This window comes from Athene noctua, chromosome 19, assembly GCF_965140245.1.
Source record: "Athene noctua chromosome 19, bAthNoc1.hap1.1, whole genome shotgun sequence".
Lineage (NCBI taxonomy): Eukaryota > Metazoa > Chordata > Aves > Strigiformes > Strigidae > Athene > Athene noctua.
Genome location: NC_134055.1, coordinates 6,517,418 through 6,542,314, shown reverse-complemented (window position 1 = coordinate 6,542,314; position 24,897 = coordinate 6,517,418). Strand labels below are relative to the sequence as shown.

The 24,897-nt window shown below is 48.2% G+C and overlaps 1 protein-coding gene across 4 annotated transcripts in view; it reads left to right on the top strand.

The window, feature by feature from the left end:
* Positions 1-24,897, top strand: part of LRRC75A (leucine rich repeat containing 75A) — a 110,451-nt gene that overhangs the window by 42,301 nt on the left and 43,253 nt on the right. For all 4 annotated transcript variants that reach the window (XM_074922710.1, XM_074922709.1, XM_074922711.1 and 1 more), the window contains exon 3: positions 17,281-17,393. In XM_074922710.1, the coding sequence (XP_074778811.1) occupies positions 17,281-17,393 (113 nt within the window). The remainder of the gene's footprint in view (positions 1-17,280; positions 17,394-24,897) is intronic.

Genomic DNA, 24,897 nt, shown 5'->3' with positions numbered 1-24,897 from the left:
CACATGTGTGTAGGGTTTGTTTGCCCTTAGTGCCTGGGCTGCTTTGTTTTCCCCTCTCTGAGGCAGTGTGTGGTGGGGTAACCCCCCTTTCTGGCTAGCTAGTGTCTCCCTTGGATACCTGGACTAATTTATGAAAATTATAGCCTATTTATGAAAATTAGGTATCTCTTTACAGACTTTTATACCGGTTATGTCTCTGAGGGAAATTCAGCTTGTGATAGGAGTTGTGCCTATTCAGTGCAGAAGGGGTAGGTGTGGGGGAGCAGCCTGGGGAAGACCACCTGGCACACCCTGTTACCAGCGACATAAAAACTTCCCTTGGATTAAGAAGTATTTTTATGGGATTGGGCTAACGCATGGCAGCGTGTGCAGCTCTTACGGCAGTGTGGAGAGACAAAGAAGCCTTTCTCATGTTCCCAGCTATCTAACTGATATCATGTTGGGGTCAGTGAATAGAGAATCTGTGATTTGAAAGTCTCTGAAATGCTGCAGCACAATTTGGGATGAAAGAGGCTGTATAAACACGAATGGATATTGGATGAGCTGAATGATGCTTTTCAAAAAAAAGAAAAAAAAAAAAAAAAAGTCCAGTGAGGCCAGGATGACTTTTATCAAACTTTTATCTTTTTATCTCTTTTGGGTTGTTTAAACCCAAACCGTCAATGCTGGCTGGCAGAATTGCCACGCCCCTCACTCAGTTCCCATAATAATAAGATGACCTTTCCTAACCACTGCATAGCCATCTGCAAACCCTCCTAAATGCCACAGGGTAGATTTTGTCACCTTGGGGATGGATCTTACAATGCCTCCAAACTGTCAGGTGCCACACGAGCCGGCAAGTGAAGTGCGAAGCCCTGCGTGCACAGCTTCCCCTCTTCTGCCAAGCCGTCGAGAGCATCGTGGGTGCCACCAGTTGCCAGTGATGGGCATCATCACACAGGTCGGAGCCAGAGCAGAAGATTAAGAAAAAGAACCAGGAGCAGGTAAAGTTATTTCATGGTGGCCCTGTTTTTTCTCAAAAGGCAGCAGTTGCCAAGCACCCGAAGTAAATTTAAGAGCTGAAACCAAAGCAGAAGAGAAGGGAGAAGGGGGCAGGTCAGCACAAGTATTTTAATGCCAAAAAGAGGAGGAATAATTCCATTTTGGAAGGATCTACTGATTCCTAACAGTGGGTCAGTTGTTTCTTCCCCACCTCCTTTTTTCTCTTCCCAATTCCTTCTCCTCTAGAGAAGAAAACCCACAGAAGATGACACAGACCTCCCACTGCCTCTGCTCTCGACTCTGCCGTTGAGGCTCCATGGCTGGACAGAGAAGCAGCTCCTCTCACCTTGTTTCTTGGTGGCCTCCCCTTCATGGTGGTCAAGAAAAAGAGCCATAAGAGGTGCTCTGCTGTTGGTGGTGATGATCAAAGCTCCCTTCTAGTGTTGGTGAAGGCTCTTGGAGATGGGTCTAATGTTTGTCTCGTGGCAGCACCTGAGGCTCAGCAGCTCTGCTTTGACATAAAAGAAAAAATGCATTTTCACATGAGGTGCTTGGAGGGTTCAGGTTGTCTTCTAGAAAATCTTATTTCCTCACCTCACACTTGCCCATCTACACCATCTTCTGTGAAGCCAGATCTCACCTGCCTTTTCTGTAGACCCTCAAGTCAATATAAGAAATGGTTGTCAGCTGCATGCTCTGCTCCGCTTCCTGCAGGCTGATACCAGCTTTCCAGGAGGGTTTTCAGGGGCAGCAGTTTTTGGTGTCTGGATCAAAGAGCTCTGAAATTTCAGAGAAGTCAGTCTGTTAATACACAGGAAGGGTTTGCTGCTCCGCCCTGTCTATGTGATAGAGCTTAACAAGGCTGCAAGTGCGTGAGTGTGAAGAGCATCCGAACTGAGTCCCTGGTCTCTTACTCGATGCATCGCTCTCCTCCAAAAACTGTCACTGAAGCAGCATGTCAAAGAACCACTCACACGCAATCCACACCACAAAACCGATTTGTGTCAAGCAGACTTTGTCCCTTGCTCCCAGAAAATCCCAAGACGGGGAATATAACTCAGAAAAACTGTGATGAAGAAGGATGAACAACTGAAGAATGCATTTGCTGAGCTTCTTTCACTAGAGTTGGCAAGCTTGTGGACTATTTTGTGAACAATACAATATGCTGCTTAGTAATTCAAATATATGCTTGCAGCCTTAATGAGTCCTGCTGGTGTGCATGGCTATTTACCACTGTTCGGGTTGATCTTGCTCCTGGCAGAAGAGTTTCCCTCAGCCTGGATGCTGCTGGTGCCCCGTGGATGCAGACAACCTGGCTGAGCCTTCCCATGGGGGTAAGGCGGAGTCTGTGGGTGATGCTGTAGTTGCCCTAATTAACTTTGAATCTTTTCTAAGGACCCTCCTGGCATGGCTCTGACAGTCAAGAGTTGTGTGTCATTGCACAGAAATACTGGCCAAAGGCAAGTTCCCATCCCCATCCTGAGCTGAGCATCCAGGACTGCCCGGCCCTGCCACACGCTTCACCTGCAGCCTCGCCAATAATGGCGAGTAAGTGTCCCTGAGGGAAATGATGGTTGAAGAAACAGGTACCTCATTAAACAGTAACAACATATTTTATTGATGGTTTCTGATGGTAATTGACGTTTGAGTTCAGCTCATTTAGCTTTTAATCAGAACATAATTTACTGCAAAGGAAGGAAGCGTATTGATTCCCTGCCTCCTGGCGGGAGCATTATTTATTTGCCTGGAGCACTGAAGAGCGTGTGATGGGGATCCCTCCCATGGTGTGGCTGGAGCGGAGAGCTGAGTGACTTGGGCACTTGGATGGGTATTTTAATATCTGTTTCCAGACTGACTCACAGGTGTGTGAATACTAAGCTAGCAAATGGTCCGCTGACAGTGTGGATTTGCAGAAATGGTTTACTAAGGAGAGTTTGAGGGTTTTAATAAGGAGAGGTTGCCTCTCTGTTGATAGACCACTGCTGATGGCTGAGGAATTGCCCAGCCATGGATTATGGTTGACTTGGTTCAGGCAGAAAAGTCCTGCTCACCATTTGTCAAGATGGGTGAAAGAAGCTCTAATAGATATTATGACCCAGTCTCAGCCATTATGGGGCTGGAAGCAACTGGTACACCCATTTCTCAACCCTGACCACCAAGGGCAGGGTCAGTGCCCCGGGTATGTTCTGGTTAGCCCTGTTGCATCCCAGTGAGACTGTTGCTCTCCTGCAAAACAGGGGCAGTTCCCCAGTGTCTGGAGGAAGGGATGGAGATGGTGACATGTCCAGAGTCTGCAGAAGGGCAGAGAAGTGAGCCCTGCCAAGGAGCACACGAGCTTAGCTAGCGAGGGCTCAGCAGAACTGAGTGAAGTAGGTATGGGGTCCTGTGTGATGGTGTCCCAAATCCTGCCTTTGTCCCATGCAATGGACTTGAAGAAAAATCCATTGGTTTCCATATACCCAAATTTCACCTTCTTTGCTGGGTACTATAGTCAGCCTTTGCAGTTCAGAAGTACTGAGTACCTGTGATGCTTCAGGGTGAGCTAAGACACTGTTACTACCAAGCAGCTCTCCATGCCCTTTCCTTGCTAGTTCTTCAAGTCCTGTATGAAGAAGGGGAAGAACGTTTTATCAGCATTTCACAGTAGGAGAAAGTGATTCCTGGAGTTGGGAAGGGCTGTACACAACCCTGTGCTCATCGGGTCTGAACCAAAACACCTCTGGGCCTCGGAAGGCTCGAATTTCCAGCACTCATCCTGGAATTTGAAGTTACTCATGTTTAGCCCATCTGCAGCATCACAGCTGTCTTGACATATGCTTCAGGCTATTTCTTGGAGCAAGGAGAATTTTTGCCCTTTGCAGATCTTCAAGCTCTTGCCTTTGCAGCCCCCAGCACAGAGTCGCCTCGCCGAGGCAGCTCTGCTGCCCCTTGGGGGTTTGGCTGTGCCAGGTCTCTGAGGTGCTCTCACCCAGCCAGTCAGAGGAGATGGATGATGAGCAGCATTGCAGATTTGGGGTGGCTCAGGGCCCTGTGGCGTGCTGATGAGGCGAGAGGAGCCCCTCTCTCTAGTTCACCCCACGTGTGTGATATGTCCTCCTTCCCCAGGGAATCGCCAGGTAATTGCTCCTTCCAGAGGGGATGCAGCTGCGCTGTCTCTGTAGGGCAAAAAGTAATAAAGAAATGCAAAGAGGCAAGGTCTTGCAGATAGGGAACTTGCCAGCAGGATTTTCAGCAATTGCTCTTCATAGATGTCAGGGACTGTGATATCTGGCCAAAGTCCAACAAACGATTATCTCACAGTTTGGGGTATTTGGAGATTTGGGTAAGAGCTTTATCCCACCCTTTCCATCTTCAAAGAGTTTTGCAATCATTAGGTAATTTGCTAATCCTTCGGATTTCTCTGTCACTTCCAATTTTCTCCTTTCCATCCAGCTTTCCAGGAAATCCCCAGTACAGCTCTCGTGTCTGCATTCATAGTTTTACATCCGCTTGGAGCACTGGATGAAGTGGTCCTGCTCCCTCAAGCCTCGCTGCATCCCGGAGCTGTTGCTGGGAGAGCTTGGCTGGAGCGCAGCCACTGCTGTTAGCTGCTGCTTTGTTACTGTGATCTTATCTTTTTTTCTTTTTTAAAAAATAATTCCCAGTTCTCTTGTGCCTACAAGGGCCCCACAGTGGTTAATGAGCTGAAGGCGAGCGTTGCTCTGAGGGTTATGCCCTTGCCCTGGGATTCAGGTTTCTGTGCCCGCCTGCAGTGGGGAGCAGTGAGAACTGATGCGAGGGGGTTGCTGCCACTCCTTCCCAGGCTGTTGAGCATGTCACAAGACTCCCAGGGCTTGTGGCGAGGGGCTGAGAGCCCCTATGGAATGACATAAATATTTGCAGTGGTATCCCGGGGACACTCCTGCTCTCCTCCAACAGCAATAACAGACTGGGCTGGGGTTTGCTTCCCGTGGGATCTGGTGTGGTGCAGCTGAGACACAGGCTCCATAGGAGACTTGTTGGGCTGGGAAAGTCTCTTCGCAATGTCCTACATCTGGGACATAAATAACCAAATCTTCTACTGGTTTAACCCTGGGGGGAGAGGGGTACAAAGGATGGCAAGCAGTTCCCTGTATTGAGCAGCAAAGACAGGTGCTGGGCTCCAAACTGCAGTTCCCAGTGGGATGCCCCCTGAGAAATGCTGGCTCCTGCAGAGAGAGTGGCTAGGGCAGGGTCTGGCTGAAAAGCCACATTTGCTCAGGGTAGGATGGTGGGAGGTATCACAGACATGGTGCAAAGCTCCATGCACCCATCACTCTGCAGCAGGTGTCTCCATCCGGTGTGTGTCACCCCCAGGCAGGGTCTGGGAGCAAATAGAGGAGCCCCCCTGGAGACACAGTGCTTGCTGCAGCCTGAGGCCACACGGGCAAGCAGAGATATCAGGTCTGTAGGTGAGGGCTGATGCTGTTTGCCAAACCACGGGGAAACTGCCTGCAAACTCTGGAGCAGTGGCAGTGAGTGGTGGGGAGCAGCTGAACCCCACTGGGGAGGAGCTGCCCAGGGACTCTGCATCCCCCAAGGCTCAGAAATCAGTCCTCCCTCTGTGTGTGTGTAGGAGGGAGGTGAGTGCCGTCATCTGCTGAATACACTGACTTCAGCAGACGTTAGAGGTTGGCACCTCTGACCCCTTCCCATTTGCAGTCCTGTCAGTGCAGCACCTCGCGTGTTTTTCTGTCTTTGCTGTTCTACGCCAGGTGTAATGATTAACTCACGAGTTTGTTGTTTGCTGAGATATTTCCAGGGTAATGAATGTTTTTTAGCTGCTTTCTTTGTTTTATGATAAATGCCTGTGTCTATCAGAAGGATACAGATGCATTTGTCATTAAAAGGATGATCCAGTGACCCTTCCGGGAATGAACACTGGCACCTAAATGGCATTAGTGACTTCGTTTATAGTGCTGAAGTGGGTCCAATTTATTTGGCTGAGGATGTGTCTGTCAGGAGCATGTGTTGGAGTGGTGATGCTCAAAAGCCTCCTCCACAGTCACGGTTTTACTGTGCTGAGGACGGAGTCGGTGGCATTAGGCAATGCAGCTAATGGGTGCAAAGCAGCATGCAGATCCCTTGCCATTCCCCACGTCGTTTTGACTCCTGCTCATTTATCCTCTGCTGTGGAGGCTAAGCTGGGTACCCTCCAGTAGATTGCTCAAAAGATTTTTATATTCTTTTTTGCAATTTCCCTTTATCTTACATGTTCTCCTCAGGGCTATCTATCACCTTGAATTTTATTGCCTTCTTTAATTGCTTCTCTGAAGTCCAAGTGCAATATTACTCCAGGATCCTTTTGAATAACTTCCCGAGTTGCTGCGATCCCATTCATCTTGTACTTCTGGCTCTGTTGATAAGCCCTATTGTACGTTGCTTTTCATTTCAGTGTGTCAACACTGAATCTAATGTATGGCACTTTGGCCTTTCGTCAGAGCAGATGGTGAGCACTGCATCTAGCAGGACCTGAGCTGCAAAATTGGTTTCCATTTCTTTTCTTTGTTTCCACAGATTTCCTCTTTCAATGTTCTGCTACTGCCGCAGCTTCACTAGCTCCTAATTTGGGCTAGATCAAGGCAGGGTTTAATTGCTGGGGTCCTTGGTACTCTGTGATTGTCCCAGCACTCCGTACTGTGTCGGGATGCCCAGGGTGTCCAGTGTAGATGTCCTCAGCCATGGGTTTCCCAGGTTTGGCAGTGGCTTTGTGGTGTCAGACCAGTCCAGAGCTGGACTAACCTCGCTGGTTGTTGTAGGAGTTGAATAGGAGCAAACCCTTTACTGCGAGCAAAAGAATTAACCTGGTGCTCAGTCCCTTGCTGGTCATCTTAGGGAGCTCAACATCTGCTCCCATCTCTGCAACCAGCATGTGATGGCAAGATGGAGCGATCTCATGCCTTTTTGGTTTGGGCCACGTTGGGGAGAGGGTTTGCACCACGGATAGATCTGCCTGGAAGCAGAGGATTTGGGGTTTTTGAACCATGAAGTTAATGCATGTGCCACACTCAACGGCCATTTGGTTAACTTGATCAAAATCAGTTGCTCCTTTTGGACCAAGGAGTTAATGGGATCTTCTGGAGACTGGCTGCAGTCAGCATGGAGAGGAGCAATGGGTCAGGCAGTTACCCTCAGCTTGAGAGCCTGCTTATTCCTGGGGGCAGCCCAGAAGTCCCCAGGTTGAGGCCACTTACAGTTTGCACCAGTTGCTGACTTTCTCCCTCATTGAGTTTTATGTTGCTGTCGACCAGGACTCCACAAAATGTTAATTTTGCTGTGCTTGCTGCCAGAGCTGATGCTGCCTGCCCTGGCACAGAGTACCTGCCATCTGCTCAGGGACACCTTCAAGCCACTGCTCCTGCCAGCGTGTCAGGCTGCTTCAATACAGTGGTGAAGACCAGAAGTGCTGCTTAAGCAACATGCTCTCAGCCCGGGGTTTGCAGCTAATCATGGCCACAACCTTCAATTAGTCTTACGCAAAAGCATTTTCAGTTTGGGGGCATGTTGTGCAGTAGCTGGGGCTGTCATTCCTGTTTCTGTGTACCTGGCCTGATCACTGCAGGCCTGGGCATGGGGTTTGAAATTATACTGGATGGTTTCGTTGCTGGGTTTGGGTTTTGCCAGGTAATAGAATGAGTTTTCTGATCAAGAACACTGATGAGAAGTGACTGCTCTTCTCAGTTCTTGCAAGATCTCCAGAATGCTCCTTCCTGTACAAAAGGGTTGCTGCTGGATGGGAAGTTTTACTTTCTGATAGACATTTATCACAGTATAGTTTATGGCTTGATGGAAGACTGGTCCTTCTCCTTCTCAAAAAAGCACCATCTTATTCTTTGCCTTTTATTTATGCTACTTTAGATAGCTGCTTTTACCTCTGTCCTTCTTTAAGAGGGAATTTTTGATGCTAAAGCCTATATTCTAGAAAACCAGAAGGAAGGGAATAGGGTTTCCAGTATGAACAACATTACTTACCCAAACAGCATCTGGAGCTGCTTGGTGGGTTTGCATTGTCTCTGTGCAGCTTTTATGTCTCTGCATTTCTATTTCTGTGTATCTTTTAACATACTTTCAGTAGGATTTCCCACAAACCACTTCCTAATATTTGGGATAGTTATATATGAAAATACCACTACACAGGGTGATTTGAAATAAGATGTAGTACGTTATTTGATGCTAAGCTTTGACCATCTGTAAGGCCTGCTGTGGTCCATTGGACCTGCAGTAGTCATTGTGAAATGCAGCATTGCAGAACAGAAGTGAGAGATTTGTCCAAGGTGGAAATGCTCCTCTCCTGGCAGAGAGCCTCCAAGAAAGGGACCTGGCTGTACATGGTAATCTGACAGCCCTGCGAGGCTCTTGCTGGCTGTTCTCAAGTCTGTGACCCAAATCCTGCACCCCATGGACCCAGCTCCACCACCAAGTGCCCTTCCACAGTGGGAAATCAGGAGCTGGTTTGTTTTTGTTGTCTTTTCAACCCTCCTGCAGCTCCATGAATGGATGGAGAGGGGACATAGGCAGAGCTTGGGAAGGACTCTGCAGTGAGCTCGCTGCTGGAGCCGTGCTGAGAAAGGAGTCACCAAGCCTAAAGCTAAATTTCCCATGCCAAAAAAATGCATTTTTCCTGTAAGAAGCCAAATGCCTCTTCTCATATGAGAGACCTTCATTCTCTTACAGGACCAGCTGTTTTTTTCTTGGCCATTTCATAACTTGAATTAATCCTGGGGCACATCCTTCCCTTTACAAAAGTCATCGGAGTGTCTCTGCTGCCAGAGTGCTTGGCGCTAACCTTGAGCAGGGGGAAGCACGGGGGGGTGTTTGGCCCCGTGGCTCCATACCTGGGGAAATTCAGGAAAGATCAAGTGGATTAGCTCAGTTGCAGTGAACCCTGCTGGGAACAATCTAATTCTTATTAAAATGGTCTTTATTAGATTTGTTCCATTTCTCCTCTAATTTGAATCAAAATGGCCTTGATTTATTTTCAAAATAATTTCTACAGGGGGGTATTGGGGTGGTTGAATGAACCCATTTAAAGCCATATTGTCCCTTTGTTTGGATTTTGTTTTCCTCTGTGTGGACAAGATCTATCACTCACATTGACCATGCCCATCTCTGCTTGCCTTCGGGCATCATCCACCTCATCACTCATTCCTCACGCGCTGCCGTCTCTTCCCAGAGGAGTCTGAAATGATGGAGAGGGAATTGCAGTATCCTTGGTGATACGTTAAGGACACCTCCTTGGAGAGCTCTTCCCTACAGCACAACAGGGATTTTCACACGTGCGTTTTCATGCCTTGCCCAAGGAACTCAGTGATGCCAGAGGGGTTTGGTGCTGGTGTGGATCCTTCCCTGCACACCTGGATGGGCTTGTAGGTAGGAGCAACCATGAGCCTCCTGCAGTGGGACGATCTCACACCAACCTGAGCACTCGCTGCTGGCTGGCTGTTGACATGTTTTGGCCTTTGGTGAAAGGGGAATGGCTGATTTAAAGCCTTTACTACCTCCTCGGCTCCTGGTCTCACAGGAGGGGGACGGTTTGCTGGAGAAAACTCCATTAGTGCTTCAAAAGGAAAGTCTGGTGGTGGCTTGCTAGGGCTGGGGCTGGCTGCAGCGCAGATGTCTGTATGCAACAATAGGCTGCAATTTAGCCCCATGCTTTGAAAGCAAGGGGGGAAGGGGGAAAAAAAAGAAGAAAGGAAAGAAAAAAAGAAAACCAGAAAGCCATTAGATGACTTCAGCTCCGCGTGACTACATCAAAAGGGAAGGCATCGTAAATTCGGTTTCTATTAAACCCCGGGGCCCCAGCACTGGGGAGAAGGATGCCGTTCTGGTGCCAGTGGCCAGGGAAAGCCATTTCAGAGCTGCGGGAGCAGCTGCAGGTTTTGGGTGGGCAAAGCTTTTTCACGGCTTCTGCGCTGACCTGGATGTGTGGGGGTTCAGCTGCTCTGCGCTGGTGGATGGCAGATAGGGCTTTCGCTTACTAATTGCCCGAGATGTGTCCCTGGACCTTCTCTCGCCACCTTCCTAGTAGGCGTTTGGAGGTTCCTGTGGCCCATCAGCTTTGGCACGTGTTAAGGATCTCCTGGCCCATGAAAGCTTTGGCACATGGGGCCATTTCACAGTGCTGAGATAGCATTTCCTTTGCATTTTGTTTTCATCCTTTTCAAACTCTGAAGTCTATCCCTACATCAGCATGGGTTACTGGGGATCTGGTCTCATTTGCTTCTTGCTAATTTGTATCTGATGAATGTCAAAGCCATGGAGGATGATCTGTCTTAGGGCTTCCTAGAGCATCTCTCACTATTTTATGTCTTTGTTTAACTGTGTATTAACTCTATTTACCATTGTGAACATAGGTTGGGGGTTTTTTCTCTCAACTGTTTTTTTGTTGCTTAAAAGCCCAAATTATTATCCTATTGTCCTAGCTAATCACCCAAGACAAAGAAAACAAGGAGGAGGATTTGGAAGAAAATCTATCATTCTCTGTATGTTCTGGGTATGAAATAGGTCATGTTTTAAGAGTCAGTATTCACTGAACTGTATGGACAGCAAGCTTCTTGGCTTGAGGGGTCTCCACATCAAATATTTCATATGTGGGGAATGGTGCTTCCAGGATGAATGCAGTTTTCCTGGCCTGTGGCTGCAGTGGTTTGTGCATGGAGAGAGCTTTTTGCACATCAGAGCAGCAACTGCAAATCCTGCAGCATCTGGAAAGAGATGTTGCAAGTTTGAAAAGTGTTTTTAAAATAAACTGGAAAGAGGAAGAAAAAAAATTTAAGTCAAAATCATTATTTGGGAGGACAAATATGGAATTTCTTGCATGTTAAGATTTGCAGGACAGCACTTTTTTTTTTTTTTTTTCCCCAGAGATTGATTGCGAGTGACAGAAATGTGGGACTGTGTAATAACACAAGAAAAAAAAAACTATGGCTTCCTCCAACCCGGGATAATGGCTAATTGTTCTAATTTGGGTCAATCCCCTGCTGTGCTGCAGCAGGAATTCTTTACCAGGGCTCTTTAATCATTAACATTAACCTATTTTACATGATGTTTGGCCCCGGTGCAACCCCCCAAGGGCTCTGCACACCACCAGGGATTCTGCTGCTGGAGGAGGAGCGGGTGATTCATTTCTTAATGAAAACAAATTAATTTGTAATAACATTTTTATCACAAGGTTTTCATTTGCTTTGTGTCCTTCTCCGAGCTCTCTGGCTGCTGCTTTTGAAGCAGCCTTGAAATTCAGTTTGTGAATACAAAGCTTACCTCCTTGCGTCTCCCAGAAGTCGTGGCTACACGGTGATGCAAGGGCAGGCAGTGATGCTGTGATTATTTATCCCCAGCGAAACGTGGTCCTGTTCATCCCATGTTTGCTTTCCCATGGTGTCATCCTTCTGCTTCCAATTACCCCGCTCCCTCCACCAGCAGAGTGGTGAGGAGCACGTCCAAGGATCGCTCAGTTGTGGTTAAAGGTGGTGTGCAGATGCTGGGTGATTCCTCACCAGCAGAATCTGTCGTGAGGTGCTGATAGAGGCCAAACAGTTTCTCTCCTATGCTGCGGGTGTGAGATCATCAGTGAGGATGAAACAGGTCCCCTTGCAGAAACCAGGGCAGGTTTAACAGGACGGAACGGGGGTGAGCCTGGCTCCTAGCCTTTACCTGCTCTCGTTTATACCTGGGGTCTAAGTGATTCCCATTTCAAGCATTGTTGCTCCGTCCCTTCATCCAGAACTCTCCTTTTGGGGCTGGAGCCGGGGTCAGGAGCCCAGTGGTCCCCAGCACATGCCTGGGGCACCCCCTCTGCCATGGGAACAGACGGGGCTCGACTCATGCCACTCCCCCTCATTTTCCAGTTGAACGAGATCCCACTGGGATAGGGCTGGGTGCGGATCACAGATGGGGCATATGCCATGAATCCCTCTCCCAGCTGAAGTCTGTTAAAGGATTAAAATCTCATGAATCTCCGGGCTCCTCCCGGCACTGAGCAGCCCTCTCCTTCTCCGGAGGGCTGGAGGCAGGCGAAGACAGAGAATGACAAGCAAAGGGGCCCTTTGGAGGGAAGAGCCTCTGCTCTCAGCTTTCCCCTCATCCCTCCTCCATCCGGCTCTCAACATCGTGTCTGGTGGTCGGGAACTGTGCTGGGTCTCTGCCAGCTTGGAGGGAACACAGTCAAGTAGAAGCCAAGACGTTGCCCAAAAACTGCTTTTTTGAGCCGGTGCTTGCACCACCTAGGCTTGCTCTTTGTGGGCTTTGTAAGTCTCACCAAAAGCCAAGGTGCTCTGTGAGGCACGGTTTGTCTCAAAGCTTTCCAGCTGAGCAGCCAAGATGAATGCAAAGGAAAGAGGATGCTGTACAGCTTTCTTGCTCCTTGCAAAGAGGCTTTGCCCCCAATTCGGGTGCTGCTTAAAGCAGTTTTTGCTGTGTGCCAAGCACAGGTTTCTTCCCCTGTTGATGTAGGAGCTCTACAGGCGTGTGCAAGATCATGGCACTGAGAGCTTTTGCAAACTCTCAGATGTTTCCAGATGTGTAGCTGGTGGATCTGTAGGGAGCTCATCACCAGCATCTTACCAGCATTTATCAGCCGGCCTGAGAGTGTAGTGCTAAGAGAAAGGGCATATCCCAGCTCTACAAAACAGGCTTTTTCCTGGCAGCATCGTCAGCTGGGAATGCTGAACTCTCTGTGTGGTCTGTCCCATCTCCTCCACCCTGGGATGCTCTGCAGTTTTCCTTCCAGAGCTTGGAAACCAGAGTAACAAATGTACATTGCCATGCACGTGCACTGTGAATACCCGATGCTAGAAGAGGCCAGTTCTTCCATGGTATTGCTGGTGATGCCTTTGCTAGAGATTCATCCTGATGCATTATTTCAGGAATGATTACTGCTGCAGTTTGGTTCTGGTGGTAATACAATATGTTTAAGTGAAAGTGGCAGCTCTCGCTGTGTATGTCTTGTGCTTGATTATTGTCCGTTCTACAGAAAGAGCAGTTTGCCAAAACTCAGTGCTGTGGGTTTCAATTTCTGCAGGTTGTGGTAAATCTGCCTTGCCACTCATGCACCCTCTGACCACAAAACCCAGCCTTATATTGATTTATAATGTAGGTGATGTGATACAGACTGATGTAGGTGGGACAGACAGACCTTTTGTCCATGGCTCTTGATTTTGCGGGAAGTGATTAATCACTGGAAGCAGCAAGGGAGGACGTCAGCAGCATCTGCCCACCCAGTGGGGTTTGTGTCTTTTTTTGCATCATGCCTGAGGATGCGGATGGTACAGAGCAGAGAGGAGAATGCTGGTTGGAGAGCAGGCGCGTTCCCCTGCCTCAGAGGGAAGGTCGGCATCACGGTGTATTGCTGGCACGGTGTCAGGAAGCCTACAGCTGCCCACGGGGATGGTGCTCGGCATCATTGCTCCTGCCAGTGTAATGCACTAGCCCCTGGCTCTTCTGGCAGCCCCACATGTGGTGTTCTCCCCGTTCAGCAGGCAGCAAGGTTAAAAGTTTGTCAACATGAGCAAGCTGGGCTGATTTTTAAGCTGACTCAGTTTTCAAACAAGCTCTTGGGCTCAGTCCCACCAGGGCATGCGTCAGCTTCAATTATTTCCTGATAGACTTGGATCATAAACAGCAAAAAAGCTTCGTTTAGACCATAAGATGAGTGTCCAGCTCTGCCTTTGGCACCGCATCAGCTAAATCCCTTCTTCTGCATAAGTGTTTTGTGCAACCCAGGGTAGTTCTTGTATGCTGGGGGTCAGACCTGGGGCTGCCCTGGAGCCTCCTGCAAAGCTCTCGGGAGGAATTGCAGAGGTTTAGGAAAGTACCTAAAGAAAGGGGGCTCTTGAAGCAGAGAGGTTTGTGTCTCACCCATGGACAGATAAAGTGCAGCGATGGGAACGAGATGTGCAGAAGCAAGGAGCCTGACCCCAAAATAATGTGTCTTATGAAGGCTCTGAAATGGGCTGTTTATTTATCCTAGTGCTAAACTGGGGCATTTATCTACAGACCACTACAGACCAGTGTGGAAAAGACCATACTTCTGTGGCTGGCTCATACCCTCATACAGTACTGAGACCAGAAGGAGATGCATGAGTTGCTGTGCACCTAAGTCATGTTCTCTAAATCATTATTTTAAAACCCCAAAATAGAAGTAGCCCAATACCTGCAGGGCTTATGAGTTGAGCTTGATTATGAAGAAAAAAGGGCTGAAAGAGTGGACTGGTTTAGATGATCATGTGAAGGATGAGCTGGCTGTGGCCACTGACATAGATAAGAATGAAAATATGTTTTGCTCTCCTCTAGCATCTTGGAGCCCTTGATGTGTTTTATTGGTGTTGGTGGATGATTTGCTGGGTTCTGTTGAGGGAATTTACTTGGGCTGAATTTCTCAGAAATTGGCTTTATGTGAAGTTCAGGTCTGAGCTTCCACCAGCTGTCTGGACACACCGCTCAGGAGGTCTGGCAGCTGCACACCAAGGGCCAGTGTGAGCACGCTGCTTGGGGAAAAAGTTTCTTATCAGAGAAAGAAGATGGTCCTGCCACATTTGTACCAGCAAAAACTTGTTTCTTTTACTTTCTCAGCTTTTTTGCCACATTCATCGTGCGAATTGTTTCACTTCCCCAACAGTTTAGTTGTTGGGATAATACTGGAGACAATTAAATTAAAATTGTCTCTTTCAGGTTTATATTGGAGGCAATTTGCAGCACTGAATTGCAACATGGTGGCCACTTACTCCACAGCATTTTAGCATGTTGTTTCCTTTTTAACAAGAGTTTTTCCATGCGATGCATTGAGGACTTGGGTATGGAAACCCTTGTGCAGTGCCGAGGGCGGACACTGTTATTTCAGGGGTTGTTGCAATGCTTTGCAAGGGTAACAGCTGAAAAAAAAATAGATTAAACAAAAGCTGATGGCACCAGGCAGCTTGCTGTGGATATTATTCAGGGGGGTTGGAACTAGATGATCTTTAAGGTCCCTTCCAACCTAAGCCATTCTGTGATGATTCTGTGATTATGCAAAGGTTAAAAAAAGTAGGTAGGTGTCAAAATTCATGGTGTTTTCTTCTCACATTAGGGATAGTGGTTACATGATGAGGAAGGTGTTGCTGGCAGAGAGCAAATGGGGAGCAGTTAGAGGGAGCGGCTATACCATTGCCTTCCCAAAACGTTTTGAGGCTTTAATTAAAGAATGGCTGCGATGTGTTTCCAGACCTTCCAGTGGAAAACATGAAATAAAATCTTCTCTTTTATTATTTTTTCTGTACTAATTTGACAGGCTGAGCCTCCTAGGGTTCATCCATCCCCGAGCCTAGAGCACTAGATATTTCTTGCCGCAGGGTTGCCAGCGGGAGGGGAGACTTCAGCATGCCTGAGGTTTAGCATAGGCTGAGATCCTGTTGAAAATTGCGGGATTAAAACCCTCATTTGAAGTTAAGCACGGTGATAAATGAGGTGTTGAAAAGTATGGGTTAAAATATGCTCTTAAACCCATACTTCCTCCTCTGCAAACTGGGAAACAGGAGGGATGGCCATCAAACACGTAGCGAGCTCAGATGTGAAGTGGCTCCTGCTCACGCTGTTTCCAGCTCGTGCTGACGTGGCGTTTTCTGTACGCTGTGTCCTGTTGATATCTGTGGATCCAGAGTTTCCACCTGAGCTGCCGAAATCGCCTGACGGAGGGGGGTGTGTGTGTGAGCACTGGTGCTGTTGCTGCGTTGCTGGTTGGCGCAGCTGGAGCTGGGTGAGCATCGCCCCTGAATGAAATCAGCTTTTGATTAATGGTTGTCACTGTGTAGGCACCTGGACATGTCTGAGAATAAACTTCCCTGATTTCTGTCAAGGCTTAGCATCTTCCAGACTGCATTGAACAGAGAAGCTAAAAACCACAAGTCCTACACTGATATTTCTGCTCCAGCCATCTGCAGATAGACCCTTTCTCTCCCAGTTTTGTGGGGTTTTTTTACCCTGAGAAAACCTGCTGTAATTGTTTCCCTGTACACTCAGAGGTGATTTGTCAGAATCCCTATTGCTCTTTGGCTAATTTAATATTTATAATGTCTTTATAAGGCTGGTCCCGCTCTGCTGACTTGGAGGTGAGGTGGGAGAATACATTGCATAAATCAGGCTGCACAAAATGCACAGCTCACAGCTCTGCCAGGGCGCTCAGGCTCGAAGGGAGGACACAGAGGCAGCAGTGATTGGGTGTCCAGGCAGAGAAGATGCAGCATCTTCCTCAGCATCCCTGCCCAGCTTGTCCCAGCACCCACCCTCAGCCATCAGTGTGAATGAAGAGCAGTGGTGAGCAGAGCCCTGGCTGATTGCTTATTTTAGTACTTCCTATTCCATTTCTGTGTCTTCTCTAAGATGTTTCATAAAACTAGGCAGATGCCCCGAATTGTCATGTCCTGAATTTTTTTTTTAATCATTATTATTCTTTAAGTCAGGTTAATCTCTGCTTGTAACCTTTCAGAGAGCAAGCCAGGCAGGGCAAGATAGGTGGTTTACACTATTGGATGTCATATCACATCTTAGTATATAAAGATCTTGAAATTGAAACATGACTGAACAGTCTAGATTTAAACGGTATTTGATTTTCAGGAACCAAAATTTCTTGAACCAAATCCTTAGAAACTCTCAGAACTAAAGTTTTGTAAGCCACTATCCTTTTATGTGGAAATTTTCATCAGAATTGAGAAGATGCCGCCAAAATCCCTGTTTTGTTTGAAGCTTTTTTTTTTTCTTCTAATAAATGGATGTTTTGAGGGCCTCTGATGAGTGCTCTTCCTGAGATCTCCATCAGCTTACAAAGTCTCTTAGTGTTTGTTGTTCTGTAAAGGAGTTTTGACCATAACTGATGGGTTGTTTGGTTTACTTAATCAGTCTCTGTAAAACTTTAGTGCTGAAAGCTATTATGTAGAGTCAAACAATAACGGTGCTGCTGCTGCATGAATTGCAAAAAGACAACGCTGCTGTGTGGATCCCCTGAACCCCAACACAGCAGCCAGGAAGGGGCCTCGTCATCCCTAACCAGGCAGGACCCACGCACCCCTGCGTTCATTCTCCAGCAGCAACGTCCATGGGTGCACAGAACAGGGTGGCCCTTGATGAACCACCCCATCCTTGCAGCATCTTAGCAGTCAGTGGGGTTTCATTTTCCCCTTCCTATACAGTTTTTAGGATGGTCCCTTGTGGCTTGCCCACTCCCAGCAGGGAGCCGCTCTGGGGTTGGAGCATCCTGCGGGTGGTGGCAACGCTGCAGACACCTTACCTGGCATCCCTCCCTTGTCTTTGCAGGAGGGAGACTCCCTCGGGGCCATGGAGAAGCTCTGCCGGCAGCTCACCTACCACCTCAGCCCCCACTCGCAGTGGAGACGCCAGGGCATCATGAAGAGGAAGCCGCAGTCCTGGTGAGTCGACTTTCAAAAGCCACTGTCATCCCGGGGGGTCACTGTCCCCTCCCTGTCCTTGCATCCTCAGGGCCACCAGCAGGCTCAGGAGAGGGGGACGGGGTTTTTTCCACGATGCTTTTGGCCATGATGTGTAAATATGGGTGCAGGTGGGAGCTGCCTGTTGCACACCTGCAGTGACAGAAGGAACAAATCCACCACTGGATGAAGGAAAGTGCTTAAAACCATTAGCCAGGGCTGCGAGGCGCCCAGGAGGACAAAACCTTCTCAGCTTGCCACAAATTGTCCCCAATCTGACCAGTGTTTCCCCATGCCTGGTCATGTCACCACGTTGCTTTGTGCTCACCCAGAAGTGTTCTCTTTTTCCGTTTTCCTATCCCAGTTGCAGAGGAGAGCAGCACAGTAGTTCCCAGGAAGGGGAAACACACTGGGAAACCTGAACCACCCATCCTCCAAACATCCCCATGCTGGGCACTGGAGAGCAGGAGAAAAACTGCTCCAAGACATCCTAATTAGATGGTAATTAACGTACAGACACTGGTCACCACACACCCTGTCGCTTGCAGTGCGTTTGCACAAAGAGAATTGTTGATAAAAAATAGGGAATAAATGACCCCAGTCCCCTCCTCGGCCAGGTCCTCAGCAAAATGTCCTGGCTGCCAACATCCTGGATCCAGAGAGCCAAAAAATCGGTGGATGAGGCTGATAGGAATGGAAAGGACTCCTTTTTTTCTGTGATGTTATGCGTTATATATTTATTATTTTTGTTTAAGGAAGTGAGAAATACAAAAGAAGCGACAATATGGAAGAGTCAGGATTTGTATCCAGGTGCTGGCTTGTGGCCCCAAGAGAGTTTTGGTTCCTGTTGTTGTGGATGCTATTTGTAGCCACAGTGGAGACTAATCCAGTGAAAAAACTTAGTCTGGAAAGAGAAGAGGAGAGGAAAAAGGGACACAGGAGGAAAACAGACACAAGGGAGTAAAGGATCACATGGCCAAATAGGATTAGGACCACATCTCCCAGAGATCTGGCTCAGCATCCTTTTATTCTGTTGTCCTTAGAGACCCAAATGTGGAGAAACACCTCTATTTCATTAGCAGTAGTAACCATACTTTTGCTTGTTGAGCCTTTTTAAGGTGTATTGGTGACTAAAATTTGCTCTTTCCCGTCAAGTGGCAGAAATAGAGGGAGCATGTTGGGACTGGCGTGCTGCAAAGCTGTACCCTATGAACTGGGCTCAGCCCACAGAGCTGCATAATGACCCGGGAGCTCGGTTACCCTTGTGGGTTTTTTTCTTAATTAGAATAGGAAATGCACACCCCTTGTCATCCCATCAGGGCATTATTAAAGTTACGCTGTTGTGGCAGTGGGGAGCTCTTTACAGCCCAAAAGACAAGAAATCATTGAAAAAATTTAAAGTGCTTTGTGCCACTCTGTCTTTAATTACCAATCGCTGTCCTTAATTATCAGCTTGGAACGGTTGTGCGAGTGTGTCCGCATGCCAGAGATTTGCGAGGCTTTATCTTACAAGCCTGCTGTAACATTTGCCTTTCCTTGGAAGAGCCGGGAAATAGCTGAGGTTTGTCACGGTTTTAATAGCAGGGGTGAGGTTTCAGCCGTAAACGAGCCCTGACCGCACCGCAGCGACCCCGGGGCTGTGAACATGTGGTGCTGGCTGCTGGCTCTGCCCTGGCGAGGGTTTGTAGGATGGGATTTGCCTGGGTTTCTGGTTTAGATGCTTGTTTAGGAGGTGGCTGTGAGTTGAAGCCAAACCTTTGCTAGAAGTTGAAGTCAACTCTTTGCTAAGGTCTAAATGCCATAATATAGAGAATATGTAGAGAACAGAGAGAACATCTCTCTCATCTCCCCTGTGCTTGAACACCCACTGCTTTATTTGTGTGCCAGCAGTTACCCCATTAGGGTTGCACCTGATTTTTGTCTGCGTGTTAGTTGATGGGTAATTCCTTTCACAACCAACAACCAGCAGGTGTTTTCCCAGAGCTCCCATCTCTGGGCTGGGGTTTGCAAGTGCTCTGGAGGCCTCCAAGGGAGCAATGGGATCTTGTTCCCAGGTATCAGCGTTGGCTTGACACAGCCTTGCTGTCAGATGTTGCAGGAACTTTCAAATATTAAGTTTCCACAGTTTCTTGTGTGTCGGTTGGCCATCCACAACCCTTCAGTGCTCTGCGCTGTGGTGTAATTAGTAGCTGGTCTAATGACCAGGGAGCTACAGAGCCCTTCTTCACATCTGTCTCTTCACAAGGAAAAGAACTTCAGGTTGATGCAGTGATAGCAGAGGGACCTTGGTTGGTGGAGTAGGAGAGTACAGGCCTATTTTATCAGAAATAAAACCAAAACCTGTGGGAATACTTTCTCAGCTCTTTCTGTGGCTGGTTTTATCATACTGCATCTAGTCCTGTTTCTTTGCTTGGCTGGTTGCTGTTCATTTAGAAACTAAAGAGAGCCAATAAATCAAGTGATTCCAGGGATTTCTTCAAAGTTCCTGTTCCTCCCATTCCTCTCCAGCACAGGGATGTGCTGTTTTTTGCGGGGGGCTGACTGTGCCCCCACGGAGAAGGTGTTTGGTAACTAGCTCTGGACAACCCTTGTCATTAGGATGTGGTTTATTTTGATTTATTGGAGGCTACCCTTGTAAAATCCCCATTTGTGAAGGCACCGAAGCAGTGCAACCCGGTGCCTGGGAAGTCTGGGATTTGTGGAGGGAATCCCATCAGTCTGTGGATTAACTGTTCATGTTGCGAGTCTGGGGCTCACTTGATATCTCTCCTTGATGTTCAGAGACACTCCAGCGGCTGGTCTGGGGCAGAGATCAGGCGTTAAGAGCTGTCTTTCTAAACGGAAAGTCTCTGCCCTTGTTTTTTGGGGTAAACCGGCTTATGTTCACAACTGTGACAACAAGCCTTTGGTTATAGTACAGACAGAGCACAGGGAGCTCTGGCAAAATTTCAGGCGTTGGTTATTAAGCAGAAAGCATTGGAAAATGCACTGCAGTGTGCGTGCTGTTGTGTTGCAATAGCGAGTATGAATTATTCACAAAAAGTGCAGCCGTCGGGCCGGGAGCCCGCCTGCGCTGGCGCTGGGATGAACGTCAGGGCTGCAGCTCCCGCCGGCTGTGGGTGCCCCCGTGGCCCATCCTGTGGTCCCCGGGTGGCTCTGACAGGAGGGTCATGGGTGCCTTGCAAGCCTTCACCCCCTCTGCTAAGGCTTTTCTTTGGGGGAGAGGGGGGATTAAAGCTGAAAGCTTGGTCAGCACAGATGTAGCCTCGCTCACAGCAGGGGAGTTTATTGTTCAAAGCCTGTTTTGTCCTGCCAGTCATGGTGATATCAGTCATGTCTGGGGCTCGAGTCTCCTCCTAACGCCTTTTAAAATCCCTCAGCTTTTCTGGAATTACTCTTGATTTGCAAGGAGGTCAGTAAGGTCCCAGGAAAGCTCACGGTGGCTCCTCTCCACGGCAACAGCCCCAGACGGGAGGTTATAGGCAGAAAGAGGTACCTGATCTTGGGGGCTTTGGAGCCCTAAAACTGGGACGTCCTCCTGAGAGCTGTGTGTGAGCCCAGAAGAAACAACGCGGCATGAGAAACCGCCTTCCTTAGAGGCCTGTAGAGGAAAATGTGTTGCCTGCTGGGATGAGATGCATGCGTGAACCCTGCTCACCAGGACAAGCCCTGGCTGGGGAAAACAAGACAGGGACTGCTGCAGAAGAGATGATGTTTTTTCCTTTCCCTCCTCTCCTTCTCCCTACAGTTCCGACCTCATAACACCTGCAGCCTGCACCATGCTTTCTTAAGCCATTTCCTCTTTTTCTACACTCTCTTTTTTTTAATTTGCTATTTAATTTCATTCCCTTTTTTTCCCGTTGGAGAGGAAGTCTTCTGACTCTCCTGCAAGACAGCTTTGGGGCCAGAAAGGGACAATTTGGAATCATCCCCTGTCCTGCCTTGCAACCTGCCTGGAGGATCCACCCGTGGGAAGCATACAACCCCGTGCTTTGGATGTGAAAACCTGGCCTCTCATCTCCTGCATGGTGATTCTTGACCTTGTAATGAGTATTTTGGCTTTGTCCCTGGTTCCCTGATGCTAACTAGGGATTGCAGCACAACAGCAGGGGCGGCGGAACCCGTCATGGAGAATTCCCAGTCTGGAGCTGCAGAGTTAACTCAAAAATACTTTGTTAATTAGGAATCTGTATCTTTGGGATGCATCGTGCTCCTGGGTCCTGTCTGCCAGAGCCACGCTCGTTAGCGCGCTGACTCGTAACAAGCAGAAACACACACATTGTAGTCTGTGCCATGGCTTTATTAAGAGGCATCGCTTCTCCAGGCTCACGGCTGTGCCTGTCTCCTAATGCTCCACAGACCCCTGTCCCCTGCAGCTGGGTTAGATGTGTTGGAAAGGTTTGGGAAGGAATCGGAGTTTAATTATTTCTACAGTCGGGAGCAGTGGGGAGTGCTTTTGTAGGAGATGGATGCATTAGTGCAGTGCTGATCCCTCGCTTTGATTAAAAGGTTTCCCCAGTTGTGGGATCAAGGGGGTCTCAGACACTAGTGGGATGTTTCTCTCTTTTTGCTCAGGGCTAGTGAAGGGGTGGTGGCCTCTGGATGTCATTGTATTGCCACCTCCTCACATGCCCACAGTCAAATTTTTAGTGGGATAGCATTCTTACTTCACTAAATGCCTGTTGGCATTTCCACTGGGCACTCGGGGACATAGCCACTAGCCACAGGGGGGATCAGTCCCTCCTGGACCAGCCTGTCCTGGGACACCCTGGTCCCTCTGCCGAGGCCTCTCCAGCGCAGTGAGCAAGAGCCCCACACATGGGCGCAGCTTGACCGAGCACTGAGCAAAGCCAAATAGCTGTAGTTAATCTCACCAGAAATGTGGGGAAATAATTACAAGGGAAAATTGCTTTTCTTTATTCTGCAACTGCTGTATTCATTACAGGTGATAATCGGAAGCAGAGCAGCCGGAGGGGGAGGATGGGGACAGATGATAGAAAGGACTGGAGCTGATTTTTTCAGTTGGTCATGCTCTGGCCGGGCAGCCTGCTGCATAGGCAGAGGAGGAGGCAAGTGCTTTCTGTTTCCATCTCACCCCAGGCATCACGTTCAGCCTGTGTGAGCACAGAAAAGCTAAATCAAGGGAGACTCTTAGCATTGACTGCCCTGCTCTGCCATGCTGCCTGGCACTGTAGCACCCAAACCTGTGCCAAATGACCTTATTTTTTTTTGCATATTATAAATCTGTCTGTCTCTCACTTGCTGTCTCCCTCTCCGTGCCTCCCTCTGAATCGCATATATTTATATTAAACATCCAGGATGAAAATCGGCGTTTTGCCTGGTAGGGACAGCCAATAGCAGGAGGATGAAACCAGCCTGCTAAAGCAATTCATATGTTTTTGGCTCTGCCTAGGGATGCGATTACAGTCCAGTGTTTAACTAGCAAGTACTGAATTAGATCCTGGAATCTCCCTGCTCCTCCTGCTGCCAAGCACTTGCCTTCAGCATCACAAAAGCAAAACTCGTCATCAAAGCTCCACGCATCCATAAGTGCTTTGGAGCACAGGCTTGAGCTTCATGGGGAGAGAGGAGGTGTTTCCCAAGGGGAACAGCCTCCGTGGCTTTGCTGTGTCTTTCCCTGGAGACTCATAGCCAGTGCATTACCTTTGCTTGCTGCCCATGTTGCTGCTGTGCACGGGAGTGACAGTGATGAGCCAGGGATGCACCAGGGAGGGGATGGAGTAGTGGTTCCAGCCCCACCAAGCTGAGCAGTGGGCAGCATCTGAAGGAATATCAATTATTCATATTGTAACTCCAAATCTAGCCCTGTTTTCCTTCAGGTAAAACCCTTTCTCTTACACAGTTCCTGTTGATGTCACTGGAGTGTGAAACGTGGAAGAATTTAGGGTGAAGCAGCTCAGTTTGAGCACTGGAATTAAACAGGGTCAATCTGCATCTAAATCCGTGGATTTTTTAACTCTGTTGTGGCTCTGCAGTAAGCGGAGAAACGCCCAAAAAGAAGCCGGTGACTGCCCTGAGCTGGTACAGAGCTTGCAGGGAGGGGCCCACACCAGGGTGAGCCGACGTGGCACTTTCTTCACTTTCTAAAACCATTTCATGTTTCAGAGCTCCCAGCACTCGCTCATGCAAATCCTCCCCCCAGCTCTGGGACATGTGAAAAGCAATGATCTGATTTTTTTTTTTTTCTCAATTCACATGGGTTTTTCAGGTGGCTTTTCTTAGCCCCAGCCAACTCTCTTTTCTTTGCCACTTGTCCTTTTTGCTGATGGTGGGACCAGCCTGGCTGCTGGGTTCCAACGCAAAGCTGATGTGGGCAGCAGCTGGGAGCATTTAGCACAGCACAGGGGCGAGGGAAAAGTAAGTCCTGGTATGAGATCTGCTCCACGGCCAAACTAGAAATGAGCCTGATGAGGATTTGCAGGAAAAGGGGCCGTTTGCTCTTTGCAAGGAGCACAGGGGAGCAGCTGGCCAGCGTTCCCACAGCCCTGTGTGAGCAAATGCCAGCTCATTCCTATGGCTGGTGGAGAAACTTAATTATTTCCTAAATATTTATGTACATAAAGGATGAATTGTGCCCATAGTTGGTCTAAACAAGGTCTTAAACAACAGCAACATTCTTTGATGGCTCTGGTAACACCAGGAATATAATTGATCTGTATTTTTTTTTAATAAATCCAAGGGTTGCCCTTATTTGAAATGTACATGCTGTCACAGAAAACAGCTCTGCCCCGCACGTTGCCTGCTGCATGTGGGCCCTGTGCATGTAGGGCACAGCTCCATGGGATTTTTCATATTTGGCTTGTGAACACAGATCACTTGAACCTTACAGCCCAAATCTTGTAGTGATAACGCAAACACAACTTTTGCAGGTACCCAGCCAGGGTAGGGACCTTTCAGTATGGACTGCAGAGCATATACATACCTTTATCCAGCTGAGTTTCTTGATGAAACGGAGATGCCGTTATGTCCCTGTTAACACCATTCATCCTCCTGATGCCAGAAGTGGGCACGGTCACTCTGCGCTGCCCAACCTGGGGCTCCAAAGCGAGTTGGAGTTAGATCTGTCACACCAGGATGTCACATCATTCACTTTTCTTCTTGCAGTCTCTTGCATCTCTGCTGCTATGATTTTCCCCACTGCATTTCCCCTGTTCTTTAGCAGCAGCCACCTCATTTACAGGCTTTCTGAGCTGTATCTCTTCATTCCAGTCCAAAGCCCCTTTATTGCTTTGTTGCACCAGATCTTGTTCAGCTAAATTCCAGTTTAAACAGAGTATTCTTTCATCTCCGCTCAACAAGCAGTGTTAGTGCTAAACCACATTCCTGCTTCGTTATGCATTACTCTAACACGTCAGTCTGCAGAAAAATGACATTGCTCCTAAGGCACTCGAGAAGTATTCTTCTTTATACTTATTTATTGTGTTTTACCACAATAGCCATTGGGTTCTTACGATAACTGTGGGAG